The 13,175-nt window shown below is 44.3% G+C and overlaps 1 protein-coding gene across 2 annotated transcripts in view; it reads right to left on the reverse strand.

Moving 5' to 3' along the window:
* LOC147261742 (phospholipid phosphatase-related protein type 4-like) overlaps positions 1–13,175 on the reverse strand; it is a 33,564-nt gene that overhangs the window by 8,820 nt on the left and 11,569 nt on the right. For both annotated transcript variants that reach the window (XM_086203935.1, XM_086203934.1), the window contains exons 4-10: positions 12,948–13,143; positions 9,335–9,392; positions 8,871–9,044; positions 7,578–7,713; positions 7,025–7,253; positions 4,999–5,614; positions 329–485 (exon numbers count right to left, since the gene is read on the reverse strand). In XM_086203935.1, coding sequence (XP_086060061.1) covers positions 329–485; positions 4,999–5,614; positions 7,025–7,253; positions 7,578–7,713; positions 8,871–9,044; positions 9,335–9,392; positions 12,948–13,143 — 1,566 coding nt within the window. The remainder of the gene's footprint in view (positions 1–328; positions 486–4,998; positions 5,615–7,024; positions 7,254–7,577; positions 7,714–8,870; positions 9,045–9,334; positions 9,393–12,947; positions 13,144–13,175) is intronic.

Here is a 13,175-nt window from a genome sequence, read left to right on the forward strand (position 1 = left end):
CTCAAAGATAGTGTTGCTCTAGCTTTGGTACAGCGAACCCACATGTACTCTACAGAATTTTACAAAGCTGGGTGACCACAGACAACAACAGGTGTTAGACCTCTCTACGGCATTCGGCTGTCCATCCAAGTTTCTGACTGAGCCTCAAAGCTTCCCAGAACTCTAAGATATATCTGTGTACGTGTTCTTATTGTAGCTCAGGTCTGGTCTGTCAAATCTAAGCCCCAAGGTTTCTCATGCTAGATGGATAACTGACAACAATGGTTGGCCCATTGGATTCACTCAACAGCAGCTATATAGAATACACTACTCTGGGAGCGGTCCATACCTCCTCCCCCAACTGCTCCTGTGGTGGAGGCGGGTGGTGAGGGGTCCTGATCCGTCAGGGCTCGGTACCGAATAGATCCTGTGCAGCTGACAGTGCTGCCACCGTCCTCTGACCGCGGTGAGTAGAGCAGACCCTGCTGTTTGGATAAGGCTATCACCTGGAATATAAAGATGACAGTGAAATGTGAGCTGACGGGAGTTGTCACCGGGACGCCTGCATGAACAGTCCCTGTGCGTTGTGGAACCTCCAGTCCGAGCAGCAACAAAGACAAGGAGCAGAGTCTAATTCTCAGAGTGCTCTAGCCGTGTGTCATTGAGAGCTCGGAAGGCTGGCAGCCAGCCTCTTTTTTTCATGATGCAAAAATGACTTTGAATCATGTTCAGCCCAGCAACACTGCACCTGCCACTAAAACATGTTTGGTTTATGGCTGCAGGACTAGGATCCTACTGACAGAACATCTGCTCCAGTGGGTTTTCTGGACTTGAGAAATGACATGAAAGACTGAAATTAAAAACAGGAGAACCGATCTGACCATTTCTTATTTGTGTATTTTTGTAAATCTTGGGAAAACTATATTGCTGGTAGAAAGAGGACGAAACATCTCATACATTCTAGTGCTCAGTGTTTGATGTGACCGTTCCACCAATAGCAAAAATAGATATTTAGATATTTAAACTAGCATGTTGTGAAAGGTACAATGTTCCTGGTTTGATGTAAGTACATTTATCCACAAGTCATTTTGAGAACCATGCACATTTCAACATTTCAGATATCTATCTTGATGACCAGCACATTAGGGCTAAGCAATTTTATCGATTCTGCGACATATATCGATATTTTGTTTCCCCGGAGGCTATTGATTTTTCAGCCCTGAGTATCGATACATGAAGCTCCATTCAAATCCCCCGTGTTGCGCACTTTGCAGGAAGAGCAATTAGGTCTGCCGGCCGCTAGTGTCACTGTAGAGCATTTCTAGTTAGCCACGCCTTTCTCATCCGGTTAGAGCTGAGGGATTCAGGAGAATGGCGGCGAGCATAGTTCCCTCTAATTTTTCCTGTGTCTGGGCATACACACAAGCTCCCTGAGCACCCTGAGAATCACTGTGAGCAACATCAGTTGTGCACGCTGTGGCCAAACACCTGTTCAACACCTGGGAGCATAGCAAGGTACATTAAAGAGTACATTATTAAACGAATCAAATTACAGCAGCAATTTCTATTAGTTTACTTTTAATATTTTTGGGGTTTAGAACTCAGCCGCAGGGTTACCATCGCCGTCTATTATCTCTGCCGCACTGTCATTAGCTAGCTAACCTGCATGGTGCCAAGGCACATATGGACAGTGTACATACGCAAGCACATGCTATGATTGGCTGCGTAGCAAGTGAACCTTCTCGTATCATTGGCTGGACAACTGTCACTCACTGAGTCGATGCGCTGGATAGATTTTCTGGTGCGCTGAGAATGTCCTAGCGGTCAAGCTCAGTCATACACATAACGTGCTACCTCAACATAGACGGCTATTTATAGACGCCTTATATATGTCTATTCATAGATAATAATTTAAATAACCGCTAATATACGTGTATTTATTATTCTTCATCTGTCTGTCCATTGAATGTGGGCCATTCGCTCTTCCTTCCATTCTCCATTTCAGTAGCTCCGTGTAGCGGGCGTTTCCTCGGCTCACCGATGTTAGCTTGCGGCTTTAGCTCGTTGTGGGAACTGCCGCAGTTCCCGCTTGCATTCCACATGTGCTCCTTGCAAACTCTCTTATCCGTCGAAGCCTGGGCCCATAACCTGCTGGCAGGCTCTATTCTCTTGCAGCGGAGATGGATAACTCTCGTTTGACAAGAGTCGACAGTACAGAAGCACAGTCATATACCTAACATGTCCTACCTCATCATAGACTTTTAAATAACCGCTAATATACGTCTATTTTTATAGCGTAGTTTCTATTAGTTTACTTTTAATATTTTTGGGGGGTTTACAACTCAACCGCTGATCTACAGTCTATCTCTGCCGCACTGTTGTGAGGTATGACAGCGCGTAAGGGCAGGGCTCATACGGCATTACTGTCAATGCAATGATTGGCTGCATCGTCTAAGTGAACTCTATCGTATCATTGGCTGGACACCTGCCACTCACCGAGTCAACGCTGCTGAGAATGTGCGAGCGGTGCGCGTTTGCGCAGTTTAGAGAGACCATCGACGGCGAGTACAAATCCAGCGCTTGCATGCTTAAACACAGATGTGTGGGAGCATTTTGAGTTCAAAAACAAAAAGGAAAGCAACGATTTAGACAAAAGTATGGTGGTTTGCAAACTGTGTCACACAAACGTTGAGTACTCTGGAATTACCAACCTGCGAACGTGTGTCATCAACCGGACAAGGAGACGCTAACTGAGACTGGGCCCAAAAAGCTGCGGCACATCCCGACACAAACCACACTGGACAGTGACGGCGGTGGTTGCCACAAGTTCCCATCTTCTTCACCAAGGTCGCAGAAAATAAAGGAGTCCATTGCCTACTTTATTTGTCAGGATTTGAGACTTTATTCTGTGGTGGAAAACACCGGCTTTAGGCGCATGGTGAACGCGATGGAGCCCTGCTATGCTATAGTCACCCACGAACTGAATGATTGGCTGCCATGGTGTATTTTTAGTTAACCAGGTGGCTAGACTGGCTAGTAGCTACCTCATATGTTCAGTGTCAAGCTAAAAAAGCTGCCTTGCTGCACTTAAACTCTCCATTGTTCACTTTACTTTTCAAAAGCTTGCAAGCTACAATTTGCCCTCAGTTTCAATAAATGAAGCTAATTTTCTCACCACATCTTTGATTCATTTTGTCCAGCATTTGAAAGCTGCCAGTCAGAGCCATGTGTTGTGTAATTGATGCTTTCAGTTCAATTAATTCAATCCAAGTCGATGAAACACTCACAAGATGTCACCAAAATCACTTTGACCCTTTAAAATCTTTCATAAAAGGGTGTAAGTGTATCGAATTGGATCGTGAGCCGAAAATCGTGATATATATTGTATCGCTTTGTGATTAGTGATTGATTAGTGTATTGCTACAGCCCTACAGCGCATCTATCAAGATATCTATCTTGATGTTGGCACAAGCACTGCTGATGCAGGCATGACTCATTCAACACTGGAAACTGGAGTATCAGTATTACGACAATTAGTTCCGCAGCTTCCCAGTTAAGTTAAATATTAGTAATTTAAAGATCTTTGTTCTTTCCCAGTTCTACAAACGAACAGCAGCCAAGAACATTTTAAACCAACCATTCATCTACTGCATTGGTATTCAGTCTGGCTCTATTGGTTAAAAACACAACAGGAAGTTAACCGTGTATTTACAGTTCTGACGGTTGGATTTTATCCTCTTTATTCTGTGAACAGCCGATTTTCAAAGGCTGGAAAGGCTAATATAACTTTGACTGGGCTTTTTAATTACAGAAGTGAAAACTGTTCCAGAATGACAGATGATTAATGTGGTAGAGGGTCTGTGCATGTCTGTGTGATCCTGGGAGCTGTGTTGTTTGGGGTAATAGCAGATGGTGGGGTTGAAACTAACAGTTACTCAAAAAAAAAAACCAAAAAAAAAAAAAACCCTGATGATCGGTCGTGTTGGGAGAGCAGAAATCACCCCAAGAAAAGGCAGACTGTCCTTGAGCCAAGCCTGGGACTGGACTCTGGTGGCTAGACCTCGACCCTTGGGGTCTGTTCATCCAAAGCCTGAGAACGCAACATAATGCTGCCAGTTTACAGCCAACCACATGCAGGGAAAGGCACTGGTGTGGGGTTCACTGCCAAGCAGACCGCAGGCAGAAGTGGTCAAGAAGCTCCTTAGTGGCAAGGCACCAGGAGGGGATGAGATCTGCCCCAAAATTACTGAAGGACGTTTTGAGGCTGTTTGGATTGGTGAGGTAGAAGCTGAGCTGGATTGCATTGGACATTCTAAGCGTTCACTAAGTTAATTTCTTTGGGTAATGAACCAAAGAAAGAGACAACAATCACTAGCAGCCCGAATGAATTTCCCCCGCAGGCAGGCTTAACCTTAGAGACGAGATGGATGGTGGCTGGATTACTGTGCAGGGAGAGATATCAACTGCTTGTCTGAATGGAGACGACCTCAAGGAAATATGCTGATTTCCTTTTTAAGAGTGAATTTCAAACACGTCATGTAGTTTTGAGGTACCTAAACCATAAATGTCCAGACTTTCAGAGCCTTTCTTGCCTGGGGCTATGAAGAGCACGTAGTGAAGAATTCAGGCGATACTGTTTTCAAGTTTGTAAGGTAAGATCAAATGTGGCTATTGGGATTTTTCCAAAATTCACACATTATTTTTCGAATATTGTTTTGATATCGTTTTGCAACGCCGTGCATTTGAGAGGGGTTTTTTTTGCTTGTAAGCTGTTGTTTTCTTCAGTTTCTATTATCTTCTACCCTGAGCTTAACTCCAGTTGCAATCTTAATCATTGGCTCCTGAACACTGACATGCAGCTGAAAGCGACTATCTTTTTTCTTAATTCTAAATCAGCGGTTGAATTCTTCGGGCAATAAAATATTCAAAGTTGTGCCAAATTGCAATTTTGAGATATCAGAGCTGAAAATAAGACATAGAAAGTCAGGAAAGCTCATATGTAAGGGATAAAGGATTAACCTGCATGAGACGAGGCTGCCCGCCCGCGCTGAGAGGCCTGCAGGGGATGGTGGTCTTCTCAGCCACTCTCAGCCACTTTTCTCTCACTGACCCACCCCCGTCCATGATGCTGTCCTCTGATTCACTCTCCTGATCCCTGGAGGTTGTGTTTTCCTCCTCAGGAATGTGGACCAGCTGAGATGATCCAGGCCGGGACTGGATAGACACTCTGGCTCCACCAGCCAGTCCAGTGCTGCCATTATGGGCCAGGTGATTATGGTTGGACAGGGGAACACAGCTCGCTGCTAGCTTCATGTACTGAGCTGGGATGTGGGCTCCAGCACACATCTCTTGTTCCTGGCCAGTGACTAAAGGCAGATGGGCTACAACACGGTGCTCTGCCTCCAGGCCCATGGCAGAGGGTTCAGGGGAGCAACACAGCTCCACATTCCTCTGAGGAGACGAGGAGGAGGCTGGTCTGATTCCATCCATCACCTGCAGGGACAGCTTTCGGTTGTCATTCTTATTCTTCCACTGGCTGAGGAGCTGCTTGGACCGGGTCGAGTCCATTGAGGCATGGATGGAGGCGTGACGCCGAGGAATGCGCCCCTCCTCTAGTGAGGAGCCCCCGTGGGACCTGGAGGAAGAAGCAAAGACCCTTAATGAGAAACAAGAAAGAACACGACTGGGAAGAGTGCAACTGCATTTTTACTGAAATGATGTCATGTTGACCATAAACAACATCCAACCACGGTGTGACTTGTGGAAAGATATTTTGTAATTGTAATAATAAATATTGTTAAGTGTTATGATAGCAAATACTATTCGTGAGATAATCTCCAAATCAAGCCCCCCCCCCCCCCCCCCCCACAAACACATAGTAGGGGTGCCTCTATTTTCAGTGGAAAATGTTTCATTGTTCTTTCATTGATTTTTTTTTTTAAATTCAAATCAGCACTTGAATGAGTCTGGATTAAATAAAAACCAGCCTCTTGGACAAAAAGTTAAGAAAAATCGTTTTTCCCAAAGAAGTGTTTTTCAAGCATAAAATTGACTTGAATCTTTTATGTATTTGTTTTTGTGATTATTTCTCACTCCCGTACGGTTACTATGTATACTTCATAAACCAATCAAGGGTAGTAAGCTTGGATGAGCCGCAACATCCACCTTTATGCTACGTCTTCTAGTTTCCGAAGCTTTTCTTTGCTTGTTTTTGGGCTTGGCTGCATTATTCTTTCACAACAGTGCCTTCTGCTGTTTGACAATAATAACACGGATTGCCAGAATATGCGTAATGTTACATTTGCGCCGCGCGTTGTTGTGGGTCATCTCTGCTCTGTTGACAGTGATTACAGGAGGAGGGAACCGAGACCACAGCATCAGCTTGTCTACATGACAGAGGGGCAAAACTGCAGTGCTCTACTTGCAGGCTGTCAGCTCCATGGTGCAGGTCAATATTCTCCAAACAGACTGTTTGAGCATCAGTGCTGCTTTTGTCTGGTGCTTGTTCTCACTCTTGCACCCACACAGAATTTTATGCCTTTTCCTCAGTTGTACTGGCAATTCAGTCACATCCTACATCAGTGTTCCACTTGTCTCTGACACCACAGATGAAGATGACAAGGGAACAGATGGATTGTTAACGTTGCCAGGAGGGCGGTGGAACGAGTCAAACTGTACATTTTAATAGGAAACTGTCTCGCACGGTCTGTCCTATAACCACACATCAATGACATTTAATCAGAAATGAAATCTGATCTGAAGTCAACTTAGAGGAGAAGAATTGTTCGCTTGCTGTGGACTGGATGCAGTTCCTGGAGAAGGCTGTGAAATTCACCAAGCTGTGTGTATCCAGTCCAGATGATGTCATGGAAATATTTGAAATATTTGGGGTTTAATTATTTATGTTTATACCCATTATGGGTCAAACAGTTAGAGGTGTGTCTTGGCTGATCATCAGTGTCCACTGCAGCTCTCTCATTTCATCCACACAGAGATTTGACAAAAAAGTTAAAGAGAGCCCTCTAAACTTGTGTGGACACGTTACCTTGGCAGCGTGCTGCTGCTGAAGGTCATCATGTTGTCACGGTTACCGAGGGGACTGGAAGGAGAGATCACCTCCACCTCAGCGCTGGCTCTCTTCAGATTGGTCAGCGAGGGTTCCCGGTAGGATGCGCTGCGTGTCAGGATGGGCTCTGCATGGTTGGGGGCCAATGTATGGGAGGAAGTCCTGGTGTTGATGGGCTCTGGTTGGCTGGGAGCCAAGATATGGTGGCCTATCCCACAACAGCACAGAGAGGTTAGAAACAGCTGACATGGATGCCTACCCCACCCCCCCCCCCACACACACACACACACACACACACACAAAATGTATGTGTACAACTAAGACATACTTTTCTTGTCAATGGATACTAAATCTCCTCAACACCCAGCTGAGTTCCCGTATTCTGCCTGTTAGCCAGTTAGCCTCGGTATCATAGTATCACGATTGGTGCACAATGACTGGTAAAAGAACCTACTACTGTTGTTGTTAATATAACAGATTTTGTCATCATCCTGCTATCAGATGGAAAAACTGGCGGCAGCAGTGTTTTTACCTGGGTGGCTGTTGGTAACTGCTGATTGGCTGACATTAGGGAGAGACGAGAGGGGAGGCTCTCTAAGGGTGGGGGGAGGCGGACGACTTCGGGACCGATCTTCACTGGGCTGGAAATTCCCCACCGCATACACACCCTACAAATACATATAAGATACACTACTTATAAGCAGATCCTCAAACTTTTTTTTTTTTTTACAACCATTACTAAATATGTTACATAGCAAATAACCAAGATCACAGAATTAACTAAATGTACATTTCTTTTCATTTTCAATACTTTAATAAGAGTTTAATGTTAAAACATTAATTTTGTCCTTATTTCCCTGACAAATCTGATGCACATTTATGTAAGCATACTTGTTATGCAGGATTTTTACATAATGTGTCTACTTTCACTTGCATGAATAATCTGACTGCTTCTTCCATTGTTGTCCAGTTCCTTCCCCCAGTGCCAATTGGACCCTCTAAACCAGACCAAGACCTCATACAACCCCAGTTCTCTACTGGAATAGAATTTTGTCATGCCCCCCCAACTGTAGAGTCTGTGTGTGTGTGTGTGTGTGTGTGTGTGTGTGCTGGAGGCTGATGGTGTTAAAACATCCTACCAGAGTATCCAGCAGATTACACTTACACACTCTGAACTCCAAATATTACAGTAAAAACTGCTCATATAAGAGTGTGTTGTTGATACTATATCCTGTGTGTACAGCTTCACTGACAGGTACATGTAATGTCCTAGTGGGCGTGGCTTGTTTTCATTCGCCCACAAAGCTGTCAGTGAATGTGGAGATGATCGACCAATTCAAAGAGAATTAAGTTCGACCTGTCCAGGGTGAACCCCGTCTCTCGCCCAAAAGCCGCTGGGATAGGCTCCAGCCCCCTGCGAGCCTTAACAGGATAAGCGGAAGAAAATGGATGGATGGATGGAGAATTAAGTTGCATTGTAGCATCAAAACTATTAGAATCCAAAATCTTTATGTGTGATTTTGGTTTAAAGGCCAGAAATGAGAACCACCCCCACAGCGACATCAAATCTTAGGACACCAGCAATGAACACGCCAACTTTGATGTTGGTTTCATAAACAACCGTTGAGGATCACAGATAAAGAGCAAGTCTCAGCCTCGAGTTTTATTATCAGCCTTCTATTTTACTATAGTAGGTGCTTTATGGAAATCCTGCTTCCTCAAAAGGGGCTCATTTAGTATTTAAAAAGGTTCATAGTTCTGGCAATTAGAAAGGAACATGGAGCTGCAAACAAAAAAGGAAATTGTGACTAGATGGCTTCATTACCAGATAAACAGCGATGGCAGCTCCCAGTAACCATCCACAGTAGACATCAACTGGGTGGTTTCTGAACTGGATGATCCGGGTCAGCCCGGCCAGGATAGCCAGCATGACGAAGGAAAACACCAGGAGAGGCTTCAATAGCTTTGCTGAGTCTGTCAGCACTGTGTTGAAGTACATCTGAAACACAAGAGTCAATCATTCAGTGTGGCTCAGAGGTAGAGTGTCTGTCGAGCAACCTAAGGTTCGCTGGTTCGATCCTCACTTCCCCTGGTGACCATGCTCAAGTATCCTTGAGCAAGATACTGAACCCCTAAGTGCTCCTGATGGCCCTGTGGTGGATTGGCGACCCGTCCAGGGTGAACCCTGCCTCTCGCCCAATGTCATTTGGGATAGGCTCCAGACCCCCCAACTGACATGTTTTTTTTGTTACTGTGTGTGTGTGTGTGTGTGTGTGTGTGTTAACTTACTGAGATGTAGACAGCAGCAAAGGCGGCCAGAGTTGCATGTTGGGAGGGGAAAGATTTCCTATGAAGTCAAAAAGACATAGAGTGGTTTATGCTAATTATCAGGCTGAGACAGTGAAGGACAATGCTGAATATTCATCTGCAACAGGGACATGACTTTCCTTTGACTTCTACTTGGAGCTGCGTGTGTGTGGCGTAGCTAGCAGGTGTTTAATAAATGCAGTGCATGCGGCATAACAAAGATGACAATGACTGGATTAGCATCCCAGGTGTAGTGTCATTATGGCCAAATATTACAAGAGACATGTTGAACTATACAGGAAGTTTAGTGTGTGTGTGTGTGTGTGTGTGTGTGTGTGTGTGTGTGTGTGTGTGTGTGTGTCTTCATTCAAACTACTTTACCCTTGGTGGAAAGCGCACAATCAACTTTGAAGAGCTACTTTCATATTTTAAATAAAACATTTTCTGCTATCAGCTGTTTTACCTTAGAGGTCAGAATACAGGTGGAAACAGAATTTCAGTGTGCTTTTTGTGAAATTCAGTGACGACACAAGTCGAGATCCATTTAATGGTTTACATACTTAATGGAATATGAGAGTTTATCTACTGAATCTGGCTTTTGCTCAACACCACACCCGGTTATGTCAAAGAGCTCAAATACTGTAGTCATCCCAGCACATATCCAGTCCCTCATGAGGCCCAGACCTGACTACAGGACTGTCAGGTGAGATCCTGCTGTTTGCCAGGAACACCTGCAGGGTTCCGGGAGCAGAGGGAGTACTGGAACATGGACCCTTGTCTCCAGATAACATAAAAACTGTGATAGATGCGTGATGAGCAATGAATACCATAATCACAGTAATATGATTAAGTTTAAACTTTACCTGCAGCATTTTTCTATCTAAAATGGCTGCTGTGAGCATTTTTTTTTAATTATAAGGAGAAAGATGAATGCAACATGCAGACAGCTCGGCGAGGATGTTAATCAGAGCAGCAGGACTCATTAAAGAGCAGATTGTCACACTTCAAGTTTAAAAAAAAAAAAAAAACGACACTGAAATGCAGCAGAATGTGAGGGATCCAACATCTCTGCCTGTCACTGCAGGCATGAACTACCTCAGGGCAGCACTAGAGCCCAACTAGAACTAGAACCAGTCAGATGGGAGACAGTTACGATAGATGGCTAAATGATATAGCACCAAACCAGGCCGTGAGCCATGACATAAATACATTTTCATTATACATTCAGAGATTTTTTTTCACTGTAAATATGACTGATTTCCTCATAAATCTATAACTAAAACTTTTAAAATTCATAATTTATGACAAAGTGAAAAAAACAACCAAATCCAGGTTTGCTCCTAAATGAAACGAGTTCTTCCGCAGCCCGTCATGCCTAAACCCTCCACCATGTACCATGAAGGTTGGCCAGGTTATTTGTGCATAACTCTGCTGACTGACAGACAAAAATACCAAACCAATCACATCAGGTCCTCCGGTGGAGGCCATGATTATGACCTGTTTACCTAAATTAAACACTGAGGTGCTGCAGAAGCGTTCTGCTGACACATTGTCCTCCACAGGACTAAAATAAATCATATTGCAATATCAGTTGGACGGCTGTAATTTAGTTTCAGCCCTGCAACTGAGGTGCAAATTTATATTAAATCCCCTTAAAGTCTGCATCGTGTTCGTCGTGCACAATGAGTCTAGACAAACATGATTGACTGACACTGGGCTGATTGTCAGAGGCAGACAACAATGGGGAGCTAATTCTAGTTTGAAGAGAAAGACAGAAGATTACATAATCAGCTCCTAAATGAAGGCGCGACATCCCGGACAGTCTGATACCGAACACACCACGATGCCAGTTCTGCAGACTGCAGCTACTGAGAAGAGAGCATCATTCAGTTTAATCACTCTACAAATGTGGTTATGCAAGCTTTTCATATAAGCTTGTTTAAGTGATTTGATTATGGAGAGAGAAAATTACTGCTTTGATTGAGCAAATACAAGAAGAAGAAAAAAGATCCTGAGGTTTTGGAGGGAGTTGAAGAGTGTGGAAGGTATCCTCCAGATACTTCCACTGTACAAACTACGAGTTTGTGTGCATGTGTGCGTGAGCGTGTGTTTGAAGTGTGTGTGCAGCACGAGCACAGAACATCCTGTTCCACTTTAGCTAAAGCCTTCTGTTGTGTCAGAAGCCTCACAAGTAACTTTGTAGATGTGGGTCATAAGCAGATCGCTGCTCCCTGCTGACAGCACGCCGCGTGGTGGGACCTGCTGACGGCACGCGACAGCGGGGAGGAAGGACGCCTCCGGCAGCTGTAGAGTCGATGTTCAATAGCTGAGAAGCTGCCTCACAAAGTACTAATATTATCACGTGACCACAAATGATCTTGGCTGAACATGGCTGATAATTTGTTGTCGTGTGATAATTTGAGTTGGAATTTTGATTTATGAATTATGGACATGGCTGATATGCATGAGAATTATGCCCTGATTTTTTTTTCAGAAATGTTTGTATAATTCTTCTTGGAAGACAAATATCACATGGACAAAAATACTGCAACACAACCTCCTGGTCATTCTGGACTAGTTAATGTAACCTGTTGAAATCCCTGTTTGCTACCTTATTAGAAAAGTTTCTGAAGTTTGTATTTAAGTCTCTGGTCACCTCCTGGTCATGTCAAGCTGACATCATCACATGAGTAACGACCACAGCGGCATCTGAGCTGTGAAGCTGCAGTGCAGCTGCAGCTGGCAGCAGAGGTGGCAAACGACACATGAAGAAATTACCCTGCATGTGCAGAAGATTGTTTAACTTCAACAAATTCCCAGTGAGCAATGTTATGTCTCAACTACTTCTGTTCAGTAACAACAGAAGTTATCTGTGATCTTAATCTGGTATCAGTAACTTCTAATTTAAGAAAAAAATTCCGCAGCAAATTACCTACAACAGTTCAGAAACCCAGAGGTGATAATATCAGTCCCGTGTGATTCCCCATCCCTGAGCCACATCAGCGGGCTCAGCTGTGCGCTGCTGTCTGTGGGGACCGGTGATCTGCTCTTGACCCACATCTATAAAGTTACTGGTCCATTTCCTCCCAACCTGCTATGGAGCACGACTGTCACTTCGGCACTTCTTTTCGTGCGGCAGCAGCAGCTGTTGTCCCGGTAGCTGCAGCTGCTGCCGGCTACTTTACCATTTATATAAAATAAATGTGTGGGAAAATATTTACCCAGATTCTGGCATCCTGATAAGTCGATGCTAAATTCGGACTATGTGACTTGACGAGTTTTTCTATGGCATCAAAGCACTGAAGGTACTGTACTGTGGAGCCCTGTGGTGGAGGGTGGATGACGGTACATTTGACTGTTCCACTCGTGTTTGCTGTGTTCCAGCTCTTGTCCTGAGAACATATCGGTAACCATAACAACAGCAAGATACTACTTTAGGGCTTCAGGCTACAAGAAGATTATAGCCTGCATTTGTGCATTTGTGTGTGTACGGAATGTTTGCTACAAGATATCCGAAACACCCACTCTGAAACACCCCCACACACGCATATCCTCGGACACGTACTGGTACACTCAGTAATACTCAGTAGTTTACCTCCCAGCAGTAATGAGGCCAATGTCTTGTCCAGAGCAAATATCCTCCAGAATAAAAGCTTCATCACAAGTTGACATGTTAATGTGAGTCAAATTGGGCTTGCATACATCCAGCCAGTAGGGTGTGTGTTGACCCGTGGACAGCTGGAAAATGTCCGTGATCAGTGCTGTCACACACAGGCCGAAGATATGGACACCTGTAAAGACATTGAACAATCAATCTCACATT

Source organism: Aulostomus chinensis, chromosome 5 (genome assembly GCF_037954235.1).
Source record: "Aulostomus chinensis isolate RoL2024-O1b breed Wild chromosome 5, RoL_Achi_v1.0, whole genome shotgun sequence".
Taxonomy (NCBI): domain Eukaryota; kingdom Metazoa; phylum Chordata; class Actinopteri; order Syngnathiformes; family Aulostomidae; genus Aulostomus; species Aulostomus chinensis.